Source organism: Hibiscus syriacus, unplaced genomic scaffold, assembly GCF_006381635.1.
Source record: "Hibiscus syriacus cultivar Baekdansim isolate YM2019G1 unplaced genomic scaffold, ASM638163v2 tig00110422_pilon, whole genome shotgun sequence".
NCBI classification, from domain to species: domain Eukaryota; kingdom Viridiplantae; phylum Streptophyta; class Magnoliopsida; order Malvales; family Malvaceae; genus Hibiscus; species Hibiscus syriacus.
Window position 1 is genome coordinate 137,465 of NW_024062732.1, and position 21,340 is coordinate 158,804.

At 34.2% G+C, this 21,340-nt stretch overlaps 2 protein-coding genes and 1 long non-coding RNA gene across 4 annotated transcripts; 1 reads left to right on the forward strand and 2 right to left on the reverse strand.

The window, feature by feature from the left end:
* Window positions 1–7,026: 7,026 nt before the first annotated feature.
* On the reverse strand, window positions 7,027–7,647 carry LOC120124627 (ethylene-response factor C3-like). The gene has a single exon (XM_039143250.1). It carries the CDS (start codon window positions 7,645–7,647, stop codon window positions 7,027–7,029), a length of 621 nt encoding a protein of 206 aa, XP_038999181.1.
* Window positions 7,648–10,627: 2,980 nt separating this feature from the next.
* LOC120124628 lies at window positions 10,628–12,911 on the forward strand. The gene is made up of 4 exons (XM_039143251.1): window positions 10,628–10,915; window positions 10,975–11,673; window positions 12,278–12,629; window positions 12,766–12,911. Exons 1-4 carry the CDS (start codon window positions 10,628–10,630, stop codon window positions 12,909–12,911), a joined length of 1,485 nt encoding a protein of 494 aa, XP_038999182.1.
* A 7,167-nt stretch (window positions 12,912–20,078) lies between these two features.
* Window positions 20,079–20,721, reverse strand: LOC120124663. 2 transcript variants are annotated; one of them, XR_005516292.1, is made up of 3 exons: window positions 20,581–20,721; window positions 20,408–20,480; window positions 20,079–20,313 (listed from the first exon to the last, which is right to left on the reverse strand). It is a non-coding gene; the product is annotated as an uncharacterized LOC120124663 (long non-coding RNA). The 2 variants fall into 2 exon arrangements; XR_005516291.1 differs by having other exon boundaries at window positions 20,574–20,721.
* Between the last annotated feature and the right edge of the window lie 619 nt (window positions 20,722–21,340).

The following is a 21,340-nucleotide window of genomic DNA, read 5'->3' on the forward strand; positions in this document are numbered from 1 at the left end:
ATTGAATCAAGAAATAAATAGGTTTGATTGTCCATCTTTTTAATATAATCTATATCTATTTAATATAATCTTAATATATATATAAAATATCCTTTGGATACTTCAAATCGAAGCAATTGGATGTCTGACTCGGGCCTATATGACATGACCGATCAATAGAAATACTCCAACACTCCACCTTTGTCATATATTTATATGAACAATATATTGAGAAATTGTCCATACGTAAAACTAAAAGTTTTTACATGACAAGATCTATTAATTTCTAGCCAATTAAAAGGATCTTCTGATCAATCCAAAGATTATTTCAATTCCATTGGTAACGAGGATTCGGAATATCACACATTGATCAATCAAAGAGAGATTTAAAAACTAAAAGAAAGATTGATTCTTTGATATCATTCCTTTAAAACGAGACAATATATTTATATTGTAATTATAGTTTCATCATAAAATATTAGGTTGAGCAAGAACAAACAATTTTTATTTATGAACATGAGACTTTCATCTCCTTGTCACCCTATCTTCAATTAACCTTAACTTAGGTGAAAAGGAGAAAAACCTTCTTTTCTTATTTTAGTTAGGTTTAAGTATGACTAGAATAATATTCTATGACAAGTAATTCATTTATTTTTAACCCAATTCATTTCTTATCTATTATTTGATTGACTAATTCTTTATATTGTAATGCTTGAAGGGTCAAATGCTTTGGTAATTCCTCATGGGTGGATGAATCAAGATAATTTTATATCAGAGTTCTAGATTTTTTTCATCCCTCACTGAAATAATATCTATGCGTTTGCAAGGATAACTTGTTTATAGCTAAAAAGAAAGATCGATTCAATGGCTCTTTATGAATAATCCACATTACTATTTTCAATCAGACGGGAAATATGTCAACAAAAGTTTTGATCATATGAACAAGATAATAAGGAATTGTCCGCTCTCAGGTTGGGCAGTAAGGGTCGGAGAAGGGAAATTACTCATTCCTAAAACCAACATTCTTAAGACTAAAGAGTCGAAGGGGGAAAGCTCTTTGTTCCTAGTTCTCCTATAGCTATATCCTCATGAACCACAAGAATCCTTTGTTAGAATGGGATTCCAACTATGCACCTTTTGATAGTTTGAGAAGAGTTTCTCTTTAGAGAGCACAATACGATGAAAGTTGTAAGTTGTGTTCAAAGGGGAGTTATTGTCTATCTTTAGCCTCTATGGTAGAATCAGTCAAGGGCCTGAGAGGCAGTGGTTTAACCTATGATGGATGACAACGGTTCGAGTCTACTTATCTTCAACTCGTGAACTTAGCCAAAATAAAGTTATATGACAGTACCCAATTTTTTCGATTCGATAGTTTGATCTATGATTTATCATTCATAGACGTTGATAAGATCATTCCATTTCATTTAGCATCACCTTAGGATGACATAGCCTTAAAGTAAAGTTAAGTTAAGGGCGAGATTCAAACAAGGAAAGGCTTACGGTGGATACCTAGGCACCCAGAGACAAGGAAGGGCATAGTAAGGGAAGGGTGAAAAGAACCCCCATCAAGAAGTGAAATAGAACATGAAATTGTAAACTACTAAGCAGTGGGAGGAGCAAAGGGATCTAACCGCGTGCTTGTTAAAGAATGAACCAGCAATTCATAGGCAATGGATTGGTTAAAGGAACCCACCGGAGCTGTAACGAAAGTGAGTCTTTATAGGGTAATTGTCACTGCTTATGGACCCGAACCTTGGTGATCTATCTATGACCAAGATAAAGCTTGGGTGAAACTAAGTGTAGGTCAGAATCAACTAATGTTGAAGAATCAGTGTATGAGTTATGGTTAGAGGGTGAAATACCACTCAAACCCAGAACTAGTTGGTTCTCCCCGAAATACGTTGAGGCGCAGCAGTTGACTGGATATCTAGGGGTAAAGCACTACTTCGGTGTGGGCCACGAGAGCTGTACCAAATTGAGGTAAACTCTGAATATTAAATATGACATCAAAATAACAGAGGTCGAGGTCGACCAGTGAGACGATGGGGGTTAAGCATCATCGTCGAGAGAGATACAACTCGGATCACAAGCTAAGGCCCCTAAATAACCGCTTAGTGATAAAAGAGGTATGGGTGCAGAGATAGCCAGGATGTTTTCTAGAAACAACCACCCTTGAAAGAGTGTGTAATAGTTCACTAATCAAATGCTCTTGTGTCAAAGTTGAATGGGGCTAAGCAATTTGCCGAAGCTATGGGATGTAAAAATGCATCAGTAGGGGAGTGTTCCTCCTTAGGGGGAAGCACCATACACTTTTTAGCTATTAGGAGAACCCTAGTACTCTATTTCAGATCTATGAAAAAGGTCTCAGAGATCTTTTTTCCTTTTCAAAGATACATGAGTGAAGCAATCGACCTATTGATACTGGAAGACCCAAAAGATTCTTTCAATGTATCATTTCTAGGTCTAATGGAATTCTTAGGTATAAAAAGAAGCCTTTTCAAATAGAGATTTTTTCTTTCGGCCATATTTTGATTGTTAATACGATATATAAGGACTGCTACTACAAATAGTACTACACCTTTGATCGTGAAATGTCTAATGTGTCATTTCTAGTACAAAGTATGATACTCTAAATTCGGGGGTCCGAGAGTCTTATAAAACTTTCTTGGTGGAAAAAATGTGAATGAAAGATCTCACTGATTTGAATTGGGCCCATGAACCAAAGAAATAGTGAGAATTCTTGATCTCTCTCAATTCAAAATTCTAGGATTTGAATTGATATCATTTCATTAATTCCCCCTAAATTGCATTGATTTCTCCTAAAGATTTTATTTCAATTACAATTTGGTTATTCACCATATACAAGGATCCTCGCTAAGCATCCATGGCTGAATGGTTAAAGCGCCCAACTCATAATTGGCAAATTCGTAGGTTTAATTCCTACTAGATGCACGTCAATATGACCCTCCAATAAGTCTATTGGAATTGGCTATGTATCAATGGAATCTCATCATCTATACATAAAAAATTGGTGTTGTATATTCATATCATAACATATGAACGGTAAGAACTAACATTCTTATTGAGACTCAAACTCATAGGGAAGAAAATATATTTATAGATGGAATCAAATATGTAGTAGTTACAGACAAAAGTATTCGAGTAATGATGAAAAATCAATATATTTCAAATGTCGAATCAGGATCAACTAGGATAGAAATAAAGCATTGGGTCGAACTCTTCTTTGGTGTCAAGGTAATAGCTTTGAATAGTTATCGACTCCCTGGAAAGAGTAGAAGAATGGGACCCATTATGAGACATACAACGAATTATAGGCGTATGATCATTACGCTTCAATTGGGTTGTTCTATTCCACCTCTTAGAACGAAAAGAACTTAAATCAAAATAGTTAATAGCATGGTGATACATTTATACAAAACTTGTACCCCAGTCACACGCAATGAAGCCGTAGACAGTCAAGTGAAATCTAATCCATGAAATAATTTGATCTATGGACAACATCATTGTGGTGAAGGTCGTAATGCCAAAGGAATCATTACCGAAAGGCATAGAGGGGGAGGTCATAAGTTTCTATACCGTAAAAGAAAAGAAGGACTTGAATAATAGAAAAAGAAGATGAGCCAGATATGATTTATATAATTCTAATAGCGCTTCCTCCCCTATCTGTTAGTTATAGCCCTATCTTTTAAGTATAGTAAAAGTCTTTCCATTTCGTTACATACTAGCAGTTTCATATTCTTCTTATTCCTGGTATGAGACTCCCTATAATTAGAAAGCATGAAAGACATTGTAGACATCGTAATGACTTTTCGAATATTCAATATGATTCCACAAGATCTAATTTCGTTCAAGTAACAAATTCTAGCCAATTGAAAGGATCTTCTGATTAATCCATAGATCATATCGATTCCATTAGTAATGAGGATTCAAAATATCACACATTGATCAATTAAAGAGAGATTCAACAACTAAAAGAAAGATCGATTCTTTGGGATCCTTCATTTATTCAAACGGAATAAACGGATATAGAATCAGACTGATTCCTTAAATGCCTTTATCGATATTCCTCAATGTCCCGGCTATTCAAGGAACGTGAGAAGCGTATGAATAATCATTTTCTTCCAGAAGAAATCGAAGAATTTCTTGGGAATCCTACAAGATCCATTCGTTCTTTTTTCTTTGATAGATGGTCAGAACTTCATATGGGTTCGAATCCTACTGTGAGGTCCACTAGAGATAAGAAATTGTTGAATAAAGAACAAGATGTTTCTTTTGTCCCTTCCAGATGATCTGAAAATAAATAAATAGCTAATATATGCAAGATAATTGCATATTTATAAAATACCGTCTCAATTTATCCTATTTCATCAGATCTGGGATGTGATATGGTTCCGAAACATGATCTGGCAATTCCAATAAGATTTTATTCTTGAACAAAAATCCATTTTTTGATTTATTTTATCTATTCCATTACCAGAACATGGGGATACGCATTACACCACGATTTTGAATCTAAAGAGAAATTTCAATAAATCACATATATATCCACTCTATCAATAACCGAGTAGGAGAAGCGAAAAGAAACTAGACGTTTTAATGGCTCTCCTGTAAACCACGAGGATTAAAAGCCTTTCCTAACACCGAGTGCTAGCGCTTTACTAATAGAATATCAAGGTTCCTTTTTATGATTTTATAATCAATAACTTGTCCATGAATGAGTAATTACCCGTCAAGTACATATATAATCAACATTACTTGTCAGCATTCCACCGCCCTTTAAAACTAGACGTCACAGTAAGACGAGAAAATAATATCGCGCTGCCTCTTTCTTGTCCTTATTATATATATCACCTAGTTTCGTCATAAAACGAAAATTATATATCAGGTGATAATATATGAATATATTATATTTATAAATTATAAATTTTATTCGAATTATATATTATATAATTTTTTATTTTTATATATAACTCATAGATTGGCGTTTGGTTCGCTGGAATATTTCTGAGGGAATTGGAATCTGTGAATGAATTAGAATCTGTGAATGAATTAGAATCTGTCAGGAATTAAAATTCAATTCCATATTCTGTTTGGTTGGCAGGAAATTGAATTAGAATCCAATTTCATATTCTGTTTTGTTGGCAGACATGTCAGATGATTTGATTTCAGTAATATAAAATGACAGGATTGTCATTCTTGTTTTTTTTTTTACTTAATTTTAGTTTGTTTTATAAATTACTTGTAGCAATATATTATAAATATTTAAAAAAATATTAAATTTTAATTTTATTAATTTATTATTCATTTCAATAAATTATAAAAATCATGTTAATAAACATCATAAATTAAAATCATCCCAATTAGAGATTGTCATGGGTTGGGTTTTTAGTCGACCCGACCCGAGAACAAGGGAACCTCCATCCGAGACCCGACCCGACCAAATTAAAGTTTCACCCGACCCGACCCGAATATATGAATTAGAAACCTAACCCGACCCGAAATAATAAAAAAATTATTTTTATTCAATAAAAACAGTGACTTAATTGAAAAAAAATTATATATAGAGAGGTATTATTGTAATTATTCCTAAATATATAAGATAAAATTATATATTTTTGGGTCGAGTCAGGTCGGGTATTTTTCACCCTAAACCCGAACCCTACTCAAATATCACACTTAAAAAAAACTGACCCAATCTGACCAAAATAAAGTTTCACCTGACCTGACCCGAAATAATAAAAAATTATTTTTATTTAATAAAAGCAGGGACTTAATTGAAGAAAAAAATTATATATAGAGGGGTATTATTGTAATTATTTCTAAATATATAAGGAAAATTATATATATTTTCGATTCGAGATAGATATTTTTCACCCTAAACCCAAACTCGACCCGACCCGAATATTACACTTAAAAAAACCGATCCGACCCGACCAAAATAAAGTTTCACCCGACCTGACTCGAATATATGAATTAGAAACCCGACCCAACCTGAAATAATAAAAAATATTTTTATTAAATATATGAATAAGTTACCAAAAGATTGATGAGGGTAGTATGGTCAAATTTCAATTCCCTCCAACAAGGGGATTAAATTCCATCATAGAATTGATGGAATTCACTTTCCCTCATTTGATGGAAAGTTGAAGTCATGAGTGATTCTAATTCCCTTTAAAAATTTGAATCAAACATGAGAAAATGGTAGAATTAGATTCCAATTTCCCCTAATTTCAAGGGATTCCTGCGAACCAAACGCAGTTTAACATTTTGAATTTATTGATGAAAATAGGACACAAACTGTACATCAAGATTAATCAATGCCCTTGTCATATCCGGTAGAAAGTAATTGACACATAAAAGTTATAGATTAAGTTAGGTGATTGTTAACATTTATGACAAACCAATTATTTAAAACATAAATTTTAAATAATTATTATTGAATAGAATGTGAAAGAAAAATAACAATCACATTGTACTTTTTATTTTATAAGGAAAAAATGAAAATTTTAACGATTAAAAATGTTATTTTAGATGCCGATTTAATAGTGTCAGGATATCATCTATCATATTTCTTATTTGAGTAAACTCACACGTACAAATACTATTGTTGAAATCTAAATTATATATTAACGAAATCACTCACTAGATTGATCATTCTTATCATTAATAAATAATAATTAGAGCAGGGTTCTTTGAATAGAGTCCGCCCAACTGTAATATATCAAATGAAGCAGAGTGTCCAATCCCAGGATAGGTCTTGCCGAGGCCCCTTCCTCTGATGGTCATCTGACATTGGCTTAAAAAGTCATAAGTTAATGAAAAAGAATTACCTGTACATTCAGCTTCAAATTAAATTAATGTGATTATTATAATGATTGAATGTTTTAAGTACGATTAAACTCAAAGATTTGTAACAAACGCTGATAGGGTGTATTTAGACGATATTTAAAAAAGTTATATATCAACTAGTGTTATTTTTTTATTATGAGATCACCATAAAAAAAGGATTAATTTCTTGAAGATACACTAAATTATTCGCCAGTGAGTTGCACTGTCAGATATACTTAGAAGTTCCTCCAAATAATCAGAACCCAAATCCTCAAACACGATCATATTATCCATCTTCTCTTGCTTGATTTTCTTGGTCTCCGGTCGTTTGCGCTTCATAGAATACCTTTCCTTCATCGTCAAAACAGGAGAACAACCTTGTTGGAATCCATAGTTCATTTCCTGAAGTGACTTGTGAACTTGATCAATGGGGAAATTGAGTTTGGTCATTGGACCTCGCATTGCCAATGCAGCTTGATCATAGGCTAAAGCAGCAGCCTCAGCAGTATCAAAAGTTCCAATCCAAACTCTAACACCATTCCTGGTCGAATCCCTTATCTCAGCCGCATATTTTCCCCACGGCCTCTTCCTTACTCCTCTGTATGAAATCTCTTTCGATTCCACTTCATGATCGTCGGAGGTTTTATTAATGGAGTTTTCTGGGAGTACTTGATTTAGAACTCCGAAAAGAAGCATTTCCTGGGAATCGTTTTCGTTGAAAGGAAGGGCCGGTGCGAAGTTTTCTTGAGAAACATAGGAAGAAGATGGTTCAGGAGAGAAATGGAGACCTGGGTACTGAAAGAATGATGAAGAATCCATGTTCAAAGTAAAATTGGAGATGATAAATACTTGTTTTGAAGGTTAGGGTTATTTATAGAACAAACATTAAAAGCGTCAAAGATGATTGTTTGGTCGTTAATGGAACTCAAATGGACGTCGTCACTGTGGAGAAGAGAGTCAAAGGAAGTGGTCGTGGGGCATGGCGGCCATGTCACTTTAAATCCCTCCTCTAGCATCATCCTCATGACTTCACTTTGATTATGTCCTCCCTATCAACCCCATTTTGCTTAGCCGATGAATTACATAGTTAATAATCACAATTAGTTGGTATATGGTTTTGGGGTAATTTTAGGGATCTCATGAGTCTAGTTGGATTGGGTTTTTCGTTCAACCCAACTTTACCAAAAAAATATACACCCTTAACTCAGGTTTAGGGTAATTTCACTCAACATGAAATCCAACTCGTTATTGAGATAAAATTCGAACCGGATCAGATCAACCTGAAACAAATATATTTATAAAAAACATTATTAATTTTATTCAATAAAATATAGATTTAATTGAAAATTAATAATATACATAGGAGTATTATTGCAATCATGGTTAAATATATAATATATAATATATAATTACATTATTTTTTCGATTGGATAGAGTATTTTCCACTCTGAACCCGACTCGATTCAATCCGAACTTATCCTAAAAATCCAACCCAAACTCAAATTCAAAAGAAAGCTCAACTCAATAAAGTCAGATTGAGTAGAAACTCGTTGAATTCAGTCCCGTGCCCATTCCTAATAGTTTTAGTTTAATAAAATTTTTGGGTTTAAAATACTTTTTTTACTCTAGTATTAATTATACATATTTTAATACCTTATGCTCGAAACTTTAATGCGTATTAATAATTTTTTTCTCCGAATGGAAAGTCTGTATATAAAAAATGTTATTTTGTATCAACAAGGTTGGTTCAAGTGGTAAACAACTTGATATCGTTTAAGAAAGGTCCTAAGTTCAAGTCATTGTGTATTCAGAAAATCCATGGTGGGAGACTTACCCAAATCATATGTGCGACCCGGATTGGTCCAGATTAATCAGGACGAAGCCTTGAACTAGAGGGCAATTAGAAAAAAATAGTATTTTGTAATATTGCACGAGTGGGGCTATTTTGGATTTTAGACAATATTCAAAGAGCGCCTACCAACATGATTTATGGACCTTATTTACTGCATTATTTAAAAATATTTTGCTTTCATTTTTTTTAGACGAACGAACTCGAATCTATTGGAAAACAAAGGGATGTATTATGAAAATATCCTCTCCCTATATTTAGAAAAATCTAAAATAGAGACGTAATTTAAAAAAAATCATGCATGTATTATAGTTAATGAAATTTAATTCTTTTATAACTAATGATGGTTGGTTATCATTTTAATAATATATTTTAAAAAAATTAAACTTATTTTTTCTTAAAGGTATAATAAACGTACTTGTTGATAATTAAGCTAAATTTTGTTACATCTTAAGAGTTTTGATTTAAAAAGATGATTAAATATTAGAGGTATATATATGAGAAATAAGCTACGCCGCCTCTTCTCATTTTGAGCAAGTGATTTAATAACTATATTTTAATGTAAAACCGCATAAGAAGAACACGTGGGAACAGCAGACTTTTAACCAAATCATTAGCGAATTGAAAATTAGTACTTGGATGGGGGACCATTGTTAACTCTTTCGAAATGTGCATGAATCTAAATATCGCATATAAATCCATAAAGGAATGTTTAGGGGATTCTTTTCCTACAAAAGCCTTCAACAGTAATAATATTTTTTTACTTAATATTTGTCACGTGTACGTATTACCTGCAAGTTGCGGTTTTTGCAGTATAATCTTATTGAATTTTACAACCTTGTCTGTCCCCGGTCCAAATTAATTAGGCAGATGGAACCTAAATCATCTTTAAAATAAAAGTTGTATGAAAAGGATACAGTCCTTAGGTTTATGATTCATCCCCCCATGCAACTTTAACAATTTATCAAGGCTTCAGTTTTGAAAATTTTGTGTGGATAAGCCCATAGTATCTTTCCCGAATAAAATAGAACTAGTTGATAACCCTTTGGTGCTTAAGATTTTAGTTTTAAGGTGACACGTACCACGTCACTCAAAATAATGATATGATGTGTATCACCTCACCAAATAAACATATAAAAGTATCATGTCAATAATATATATTGACCGTTAACCAATTAACGGTTTCTATCCAATAATATAAACTATTTTAGTCAAAAATTAGAACGTTGAAAACTAAAATGCTTAAAAAAAATAAAAATGATCATTTGGGCAAAAGAGAGCTAATTTTATCATTATACCTTAATTTGATACAATATCATTGATGTGTACGAAAAAAAAGTATTACTTCGACCAATATTTCTAGGTCGGGGAATTTTGCTGCACTCCGCCTAGTGTTTTGTGGCCTTGATCGGTGTTCTCTTACTGTTTTCTATATTTGGTATAAGCATAAACAGAGTAACAGATACGGACCGACCCGTACAGAGGAATCATATTACACAAGGACCAAAGTATTGTACACCTATTTCACTATTTGTAAATGTAAGTTGAGGTATAAATAGGCACCAAGAAACAAATATCTAATATGTAATATGATCATAGTCCTTTTATTAGGATATATTATTTGTTAACCATATGCTTGTTAGGTTAACTGTTAGCTTGTTTTTTCTGTTAGCTTTGGTAGTTAGTTAGCTCATAGTGCTTGTATATAAACAGCCTGGTACATCACTTTTTTTAATATATGAAAGACGAGAATTTCATTCTTTCCTTGCTATCTTGATTCATGGTATCAAAAGTTTTGTCTCTTTTTCACGCTTCATCATGGCTACTTCATTGAGTGATAGCTTCGACAATGGGGCTAATCCCTATTCTTTGCGTCAGTTCAATAATCTCGGTGTTGTTTTGGTAACTCAACTGCTATCCAACGATAACTTCCATAGCTGAAAACTTTCGATGGTGCTTGCTCTCTCTGCCAAGAACAAACTCGGATTTGTTGATGGTTCCATTGCAACCCCTGATCCGTCCATGGTAGATCAGTTCAATGCTTGGGCTCGTGCCAATAATTTGGTGAATTCTTGGATTCTGAATCCAGTTTCCAAATATATTGTTGTCAGCTTGCTTTATCATACTTTTGCTATCAAGACTCAATCTGGTAATCGCAAGAACATGCCTTTGTGCAGTTATTGTAAAATTCTTGGTCAATCGAAGGATAGATGTTACAAATTGCAAGGTTATTCAAGAGTTATAATTCCTAAAATTCATCTTCGAATTCTTTGACTAATAGTAGTAAACGTTCTCAGGTGGCTCACACAAATTCGACGGTTTCTCAACAAGATTCTTCTTTGATTAGTGATGTTTTCACACCTCAGCAATGCCAGCAATTAATTGTTATGCTTACATCTCAGCTTCAAAATGCTTCATCTTTGGACGTTCCTTCCACGTCCATAAATAATACCATGCAAGGTAAGCTTTTATCACATATGGACAATTTATCTCTTGGAAAGTCGAATTATTGGATTATAGATTCTGGAGCTTCACAACATGTTTTGTTATTCCAAGTCTCTTTTGAATCTTTATTTCCTATCACAAGTTGTCCAGTTACTTTGCCTGATAGGTCTACAATACCAGTCAAATTTGTGGGAACATTCAGATTCTCTCCTGATTTTGTTTTGTATGGTGTATTGTTTGTACCAGATTTTCAATTCAATCTACTATCAGTTAGTGCCTTGTTAAGCAATTCTGATTTTAGTGTGTTGTTTTGCAAAACAAATTGTTTGATCCAGGACCTTCTTCATCGAGTGATTGGGAAGGGTGAGTTGTTTCAAGGTCTCTACCTGCTGCAGATGTCTTCTTGTGCATCTAGTTTTCCTTGTAATATTGTTTCTAGTGATTCGTTCATTGCTTGGCATAACAAACTAGGTCGTCCTAGTTCCCATGTTCTGCATTTTCTTAAAGATGTTTTATTTCTAAAAACTGTAAAAGCGAGAGATCCTTGTCAAGTTTGCCCATTAGCTAAGCAACAAAGATTATCGTTTCCTATTTCATGTTCTCATGCTAAGCAACATTTTGAATTAATTCACTGTGACATATGGGGACCTTATAAGCATAAAACATATTCGAATCAGACTTTGTTTCTTACTTTGGTCGATGATTTTTCGAGATCTACTTGGGTTTATTTGTTGTAACACAAATCTGATGTTAGTTCGATAATAACTGGCTTTATTTCTATGGCTAAAAAACAATTTGGTTTTGATGTTAAGCGTTTCAGGTCTGATAATGCACCCGAGATGAAATTTATTGAGTTGTTTGCTAGTTTGGGAATAGTTCATCAATTCTCTTGTGTAGAAACACCTCAACAGAATTATGTGGTTAAGAGGAAACACCAGCATTTGTTGTCTATTGCTAGAGCTTTGTATTTTCAATCAAAAGTGCCATTTAAGTTCTGAGATGATTGTCTGCTAACCGCTACATACTGATTAATCAGCTTCATTCACTTATTCTGGAAAATAAGTCTCCTTACGAGTTTTATATGGTCATTTATCGGATTATGGTCGTTTGAAAGATTTTGGATGCCTTTGTTTCATTTCCACATTGAAATCACAGATAGATAAATTTTCTCCTCGTGCTTTACCTACTGTGTTTCTTGAATATCCTCCAGGTGTAAAGGGGTATCGGGTTTATGTGCTAAAAACTCATAAGTTTATGGTTTCTCGCAACGTGGTATTTCATGAGAACATTTTTCCATTTCAAAACGTTCAGTTGCCTGATCATTTTGTTGATGTTTTCCAGGATTTTTGTTTACCACACATTGTGCGAGATTCGGTTGATCACTCACATGTTTTCGAAACTCAACATACACATAATGATTCATTGCTTGAGGAGCAAACCAATCATGACATTATTGTGGAGGAACACAATGTTTCGTCTGGTGTTGATGATGTTTCTGGCGAATCAGGTATTGCAGAAGCAAATAATTCCTAATGTGGTTCCACAGCCTGTTCGACGATCTTCTCGTGTTTCTCAAAAGTCATCCTATCTTCAACGTTATTATTGTAATAATGTCTCATCTCAATGTTATTATCCTATTGAAGATTATTTGTCTTCTTCGAGGTTGTCCTCTGAGTACAATGGTTTCGTTGCCAACATTTCTTCTCAATGTGAGCCATCCTTTTATCACCAGGCTGTCAAGTCTTCCGTTTGGAGAGATGCTATGGATGATTGTAACACCCCAATTTAGGGGCTAAATTTTAGAATTATAAAGTGGTGGATTTAATTGGTATTTTGGAAAAAATTGAGGAAAAAATTGTAAAGTCGCAAAGTTAGAATAGCTTTTTAAAACATGTCTAAACTCTCCCCGTGAGTTTTCCAGAGAATTTTTCAATTTTCCCTCCCTCGTTGACTCTCTTTTCCACTTCGATCTATTCACCGTTCGGCCTCCGTTCGACGAACCGAAACCACCATCGTGTTCGTTGTCGACCGATGAACCAAAACCCTCAAACCTTTCGTCATGAATCGTCGTCGTTCGTCGTTAATTTCAGTTGGAAGTATCGTCGGTTTTAACTCGATTTTCGTTGGTTTTTCGTCGATTCACGACGATTCGACCATCCGTTTTCGACACCTCCCGCACCATCGTGTTTCTTGCATCGTTCCGAGTCCGCCGGTGTCCTCCGTTTCTCCGTCGTCGCCGGCGCGTGGAGGGGTGAGAAAGTCAAAGTTTTTGATGTTTCGAAATCGAGCTCTTCACCGTTCAAAATTGTGAATCGAGCTCGGTAAGTGTCTCAAAATGTGTCTTAAAATAATTATTAGGAATTTTTCCGGGAATTTTTCGACACCGTATCATTGTTCACACGCCGTCACTGCGTGTAGGGGTGTTAGTTTTGTAGTTAATTTTTGTTAGGGTGATATTTGTGTAAAATTTGGGTGTTAGTTTTGTAAATATTTGTAAAAGGTGGCTAATTTTGTAATTAATTTCTGTTAGGGTGATATTTGTGTAAAACGGTCGACTGTTGACCGCTGCGTTGACCGTTGACCGGCGTTGACCACTATTGACCAGAACTTTGATCGGCGTTGAACGACCTTTGACTTTGACCAGGTATACCTATCCTGACGTTTTTCGACGTTCTGAGTCGGATTTCGTAGTCCATTTTTCGAAATTCGGACCCGAAGGCCTCGAAATTGCCAGTCAAACCCAATGACTTTGACTTTGACCGAAAAGTCATATTTTATGTTTTGACATCTCGAATCTATTTTTGGGGTCCGTTTCGCCAAACTCAAACCCGGTAAGCTGTTTTTGACTGATTTATCACCCGATTCGATCTGTTTTTCAGAATTAAGCTCCGTTTTTTTGTAATTTCTGTTGATATGGATCCGAGGAAATATTGGAAGTTGAATTAAAGATCAAAGGCGTTCGAATGGAATTTATATGGTCGATCAGTATGGTACGAAAATCGAGGTAATACTTTACTACCTCTTTATGCTTTATAGAACATGTGAATATTGGTAAATGCATGATTAAGATAATGTTGGTCTCATTTGTGTAGTTAATTAATTTAATTTATACACTCGATCCGAATACGTTAAAAAAATTCGGTAACTGATTATGACTCATATGACTATTATAAGAAATTGGAAGACAGTTGGAATTAAATTACAAGTTCTGGGATTAAGTGATAAAGGAATCAGACATGGATATGTAGATTATAATTTATTCCGTCCAAGGTTAAACGTTAAGGGCACTTGGATGAGAAAATGAGAATACCCCGGTTTGGTAAAATTACAAAAATACCCTTATGTTGTAAAATGTCAAGAATTATCCCTGTAAGTTGATTAATAACTCTGAAAGGATATATTGATCTGATAAAAGTACAGATGTACATAAGAAATGCTAGTTTGCTTAGAAATTATGGATAACCGGTTTTTGAACCCTAAGAGGGTTTGTGCAAGATACTAGAAATCTGTTAAGGAATCATTCCAAGATCAAAGAATGTTCGGGAAAGCAATTAACAATAGGATCTTTAAATTATAATTATTTTCGTTATGAGTTAATACCGAAATTATCTGATTAAGAAATTACGAAAATACCCTTGAGAGGTAAACTAGTCTGAGTTAACCCTGAATGAGAAAGTACTTTGAGAATTCGTACTTAACTCAATAAATTACGAATTTAATGGTTAAGATCCGTCTTTGTACAGAAAATTCCTGATAAAATGTTTGTAACTTCTGAGAAGCAATGACCTGAAAATTTCCGAATTAAGAATAAATTATTAAGGGTGCTCTTTTGTCAGAATTGCTCGAAAGAATTGGAAAAGATGGTACGTTTAAATTAAATAATAAGATCAGATGGGTTATAAAGGGTTGAAATACACTGGATCAGTAAAATGACCAAAATACCCTTGTAATGGAAATGACTCAAGAATATCACCAAGCCCAAGAATGAATGGACATCTTCAAGTTTTGAAATAGATGGAATAAAACTGAACACCAAAATACCCTTATGGCCTAGACTAAGTAGATGTTTTGGATTATTTAAGGACTCCAAATAAACATGGATGTTGTAGCTCTTAAAAGTTATGGAACGCAGCTTAAGTCAGTCAACCAACGCTAGTGTTATATCAATACTTGAATGGCATATATACCACTTGAATGCTTGTTCGTCTCCTCAAGATTGGATCAATGATAATTCTGGAAGTACTCAGCTAAGCTCAACTCTAGATCGCATTCGATACTAAGAAATGGATATTCGTTAGACAAATCAATCACAAAGACCAAATTGAGTTGAACGGAAGTACAATATGTATCCAAAATTCAGAAACGTCTGAATTACTCTGGGAAACCCCGAAGTAACGAGAATTAACTTGACCGCTAAATGAGCTAAGTAACCTCAATAATTGAGGATTAAGTAAGTGATTTGGATAAGTCTAGAAACTCTGATGAGTTTATAAAATGTACTGTCCTTATAGGACATGTACTACAAATCAAGCACGTTAGTATTTCATTATATTGTGGAAGCGTGGAAATGAAATAAAGACCATTGAAAGATCTATTCAGCGATGATTCCGAAGATAATCTATGAATAAGAATTTTTTGTATTAAAAAGTAAATACCCTGGAAAGATAATGTATTTATCAATCGACAAGCATTAATTCTGGGAGATATTCATCTAGAGTTGTTTGGTAATGAAATCAATCGACATAGACTGTAAATGCCCTGAACCTTCATTTCTTCCTTATCAGCTCAAGTCTCATTCTGAATAACTGATGATTCCATCAGTTATTGATCTCTTCCAATAGTGATTCTAAATTCCAACATTTTATCGACATACTGAAGATCTGTGTTTCTCTGCTTGATGAGATTATCCAGTACCTCTGAATAATATCTGTAAACTCTGGTGTGTTCCCTAATCATATAAATATTTTATCTGATTTTCAACTTGAATTCTGTTCTGAAACATGACCTGAATTCTGTTCTGATTTCTGACATGGATTCTGTTCTGATATTTGTTCTGAATTCTGTTTTGATTTATGATATATCCGTTTATGGACGGAAAAAAATGTTTTTAATTGGGGGTATTGTTGGAGGAAGTAAATCTGCAGGCTTCTCGGTTGTGTGCTCAGGGCCTCACTGGTTGTGCAGGGTGTATGGTTCCAGGGAACCTACACAAACAGATTGTGAAAAGATAAGGGTGTATATATATATATATATTTTAAAAAAATATGTATCTTTTATTGGTTTTACGGGAATACACTAGATAACCTATTATGATCTCCTGAACTTAGTCATTCGAAATACTTATCTGAACTGAAAGCTCATTGTCTGTTACCCCTGAAATATCAATAGGATCTTCGCTCAGCATAAAATCTGTAGATGTTCGGAACCAATAAGGAATATATATTTATCTGTATATGTACATTCTTCAGCATCATATGGTAGTTCTATATTACTGAGCTTTCCAAAGCTCATTCTGTTACTCATCTTTTCAGGTTAAAAGAATTGTACCAGTGCAGCTATCGACTTCAGTAAGTGAGTTCTTCCACTGTTGTATGCAGAGTATGATACATGTGATTAGGGGGCATGTAATTGTATTTTGTTTTATATACGAATCTGAAAATTTGTTTTATTTCTGGATACTGATAAATCATTTTATAAGTTACATGTTTTAATAAAAGTTTTAAATTTTTCGCTATTTTTACAGTGGGTCGCTCTGATGGCCCTGATGTGACACTCCATATCGGATCGGGTTACCCGTATCGGTCTGAGGGGGTTACAATGATGAACTTTGATCTATGGAGGTTCTTGACACTTGGTCCATTGTTCCTTTACCTGAAGGCAAGAATTCTATCGATTGCAAGTGGGTATATCGAATCAAGCATAAGGATGATGAGTCGATTGATCGTTATAAAGTTCGGCTAGTCGCCAAGGGTTTTACGCAGGTTGAAGAGATTGATTACATGGATATGTTTTCATCTGTTGCTAAAATGACTTCTTTTAGGATGTTGATTGCTCTTGCAGTAGTACGAGGGTGGTATTTGCTCCAATTAAATGTCAATAACGCTTTTCTAAATGGGGTTCTCGATGAGAAGGTTTACATGAAATTGCCTCTTTGGTACATGCCTGATCTCAAAGGTGGTAACATGGTTTGTAAGCTTCGTAAGTCTATCTAAGGGTTTAAACAAGCATCCCGACAGTGGTTCAATGCTTTTTCGAGTGTCATTCTCAAGTTTGGTTTTCAACAATCACCTGTTGAACATTCCTTGTTCACTAAAGGATTTTGTGACACTTTTGCTGCTCTCTTGTTTATGTGGACGACATTGTAATTGCTGGTGCAGATTTGTAGTTACTCCATAAGATTCAAAGTCTTCTACAACAACATTTTAAGCTAAAGGAGTTGGGCACTTTGCATTATTTTCTTGGGTTTGAGGTAGCTCGAAGTGCATCTGGAATTTAATTATCTCGGCGAAAGTATGCTTTGCAATTGCTCGAGGATGCAGGATGTTTGGGTGTGAAACATGTTGATTCTCTCATGGTTCATTCCTTGAAATTGAGTGCTGATGAAGGGGAACCATTGCTTGATCCTCAAGAATATCACCAGTTGATAGGTCAACTTCTTTACTTAACTAACATCATGCTTGACATTGCTCATACGGTGCATTTTCTAATCCAGTTCATATATTCTCCTCGTCTACCTTACATGACAGCTTTGAAACATCTTCTCGCTTATATCAAACAATCGTCTGGTCTTGGTTTCCTTTTTCCAGTTCACTCTAGTGTTCAGTTGAGTATTTTTGTTAATTCAGATTATGGTTCTTGCCCGGATACTTGACGTTCCACATCGAGGTTTTGTGTTTTTTTTTGTGATAGCCTTGTCTCTTGTAAATCGAAAAAGCAAGCCATTGTTAGTCGATCTTCATGTAAAGCAGAATATCGGGCTATGGCAGTAACCACTTGTAAGCTGGTTTGGCTTACTTCTTTGCTATCATCTTTTCATATCTTCATCGATTTTATACGTCTGTATTGTGATAACCAAGCTGCGATTAATTTGACAACTAACCAAGTTTTTCACGAACGAACTAAACACATTGAAGTTGATTGCCATTTTCTACTCGACAAGGTCAAGACTGGTTTTTTGAAGCTTTTCCACGTTCGTTCTTCAGATCAGCTAACTGACGTGTTTACAAAGACTCTTCGGGCTCCCATGCATCGTGATTTCATTGCCAAGTTGGGTCTTCTTAATATCCTTGCAGTCTCATCTTGAGGAGGGGTATTAGGATATATTATTTGTTAACCATCTGTTTGTTAGGTTAACTGTTAGTTTTTTTCTGTTAGCTTTGGTAGTTAGTTAGCTTATAGTGCTTGTATATAAACAGCTTGGTACATCACTTTTCTGATATATGAAAGACGAGAATTTCATTCTTTCATAGCTTTCTTGATTCGTATTCCATGACCTGTTTTTTTTTCCTGCACTCAACATTCGGTCTGTCACAGATTGTATCAATATTGGTTCAAAATAATTGAAGGGATACATAGTCAAATGATTCATTAGAAGTTGTAGATTACCACCATATTAAGTGGTTCATATCACATCATTTTAAAATGACATGAATTCTTACCAATATGCTTAGACCTCATCTTTCAATGGCTCGCTCTGAATAGTCTCCTTTATTGCTGGTGAAACTGAAGAATGCAGATTTTTAAGCTCTTCTAACTGTACCGAAGAAATGTACAACTCAGGTGACTCGCAACTAAAGTTCGATTTGGAGAAAATTATGGTGTGCAAATTAATCTGTTAAATGAACTGTGCGAGATTGGTCATCAGTACAAACTTGTAATGCTTAACTATAAGCTGCAACGGTTACAATACTGTGCTAAAAATGTTAAAAAATAGTAAAAACTCCTGGAGTAACATGGAAATTTGCAGGGGCGAAATGAATGCAAAAATTTCTTCAAGATAAATAGGGTGATCAATCTGATTAGTTTATGTAATCATCCTTTTGAGAGGAAAAATTCAACATGCTTGAACCATAATCGAATGACAACATAAGGAACTCATTGTGCCATGACTCAATAGTGAAGACAGAGTGGGGATTTTCATCTAAAAGTATGTGAAAATTATAGTAATAAGAATAAAGAAGCTTTTATATTTGGTTAATAATTGAACCTTGTAAACCAGTATAACAATTAGGAATGACGCTTGAACTTGTATTTGGTCGACAGGTTACTCCAATGGTCTATCATTGTTACATAAAATGCTCACATCGTAGGTTGACTGATGCTAAGTTAGTACGTATCCTGTCAAATGTTTATTCCTAAATGCCAGTGTCGTTGACTTGGACATGTGCCAACTTAATATTAGTCAACAAAGCTACGCCAACTATTTATGCAATGGTGTAAGTCCATTAGGTTAACTTGCTTCAGGGAAATGAATTTAAGCACCCAATTATACATATATATGGTGAAAAATGCTTCCTTAAACAACTAATTCAAACCATACCTCTTTGCAAGCATCCTCATGCTTGCACAATACCTCATTATACTTTCTTCGCAAATCTGACAGCTCAGCTTGTAGAGAAAAAAAACAATTAATTATCTCTCAACATTCCCTGACAAAAAACATAAATGGATGTGAACCATAAGCTTCAGAGTGTAATGTAATTAACACTTAGTTAAGCCATTTGCTAGTGTTATGTGCGGAGATTTCAGCTCCAGTACTGTATGGTCTGCAAGCATGGAAAATAACAGTAGAGTCTCTACAAGGTCAAGCATTTGCAGATATCAACAAGCAACGGGCTTTGTTACTAATTCTTTTAAATATAAGTTACTTGGATAATTCATTTTCCCTGAATCCGAGTCCGATACATTATGCTCCTCCAAGATACCGTAAAAATTAATTAAACATTATGAAATTCCAGATGATACTCTTTTTTCGGCTAAAAGTTAAAACAGCACCTAAGATATGTTTCAGACATTGCTTGTTTCTTCTGAAACAGAATTGGGTGAAACTAGTCAATTTAGTTTGAAACACAGATCTGAATATATATAAACTTGAACAGATGACATGAAAAACTCAATTGAAAGATTGAATTCTGAAACTCACTCAAGGGCTGAAGATGGTTTCTCATTTTGTTCATACAATGCAACCAAAACTACAAAATAAAAACATGGCATTAAAGGAAATCAAACACCCACATCAAGAAACATGTTAAAATAAGAGAGAATTAAAAAAAACAAATAATAAACCTTTGGTGAGAGCATCAACAACTCCACTGGATTCAAGATACTTCCTAAATGCTTCTTTCTTAGCCTCTTTTTCCTAAATCCAAAATCTGGGTATTTAGTATTCATAACTAAAAGTGTTAAATATCTATGTTTCATGTGAAAAAAAAAAACAGATAGAGAATTCGACCATTAACTAGAAAACCCAGAAGCTTCAGCAGTTGGCTTCTCTTCTTTGCCGGGAGCTTCTGTGTTATGAGCAAATCTAAGATCTAAGTTTAATGTTAAGACATAATCATCGATGATGTTTTGTTTCAGTTGCCAATTGTGTCGATTAAGGTGTTCCAAGCTGAGACCAAACTTGGAAAATTACATGTTTTCAACCATGGGATTGGGTGGAGTACAGTTGGACACAGTTCCACTTTCCAATGCTGCCTAATATTGTTGGGCCTAGCCCATTTGCACATTTTGGGTAAAAATTTTACATCTTAACCCTGCTGCACCGAATAGTAATTTGAACTTGGCGTAAAGTATAATTAAATAATAGTATTAATTTTTAAATTTATAATATCATCTCTAAAAGAATTGGTTATCTTCTCAAAAGTGTCTTTCAGTATTAATATTAAGTGTTTAAATCTTAAACTAGGTAATCTAAAAAGTATTTTTAAAAACAAGGATGATAAATAAAAGGGTCAATTACACTTATAGTACTTAAACTATCAATTTTGATATATTTTAATACCTAAACTTTTAATTTTTTTAAAATCATAACTGAAGTTTTGTTTCATTTTAGTACAATCGTTCAAAATTTAATGTTAATTTTTTAGAAAAATTAAAAGTTTATGTACTAAAACGGACTAATATTGATAGTTTAGGTATTAAACGTATTAAATTTTTAACGGCGGTTAGGGATGGCAACGGGCCGGGTTCGGGCCGGGTATTTGTCCCCCCGTCCCC

Excerpts from the sequence above, each read along its gene's own strand:
- LOC120124627 (XM_039143250.1), bottom strand. The coding sequence starts at position 7,647 with ATGGATTCTTCATCATTCTTTCAGTACCCAGGTCTCCATTTCTCTCCT.
- LOC120124628 (XM_039143251.1), top strand. The coding sequence starts at position 10,628 with ATGGTGCTTGCTCTCTCTGCCAAGAACAAACTCGGATTTGTTGATGGT. Across the intron at positions 10,916-10,974 it reads AATTGCAAGGTTATTCAAGA|GTGGCTCACACAAATTCGAC; the intron begins GTTATAATTCCT and ends AAACGTTCTCAG. Across the intron at positions 12,630-12,765 it reads TGATGTTTCTGGCGAATCAG|ATTATTTGTCTTCTTCGAGG; the intron begins GTATTGCAGAAG and ends ATCCTATTGAAG.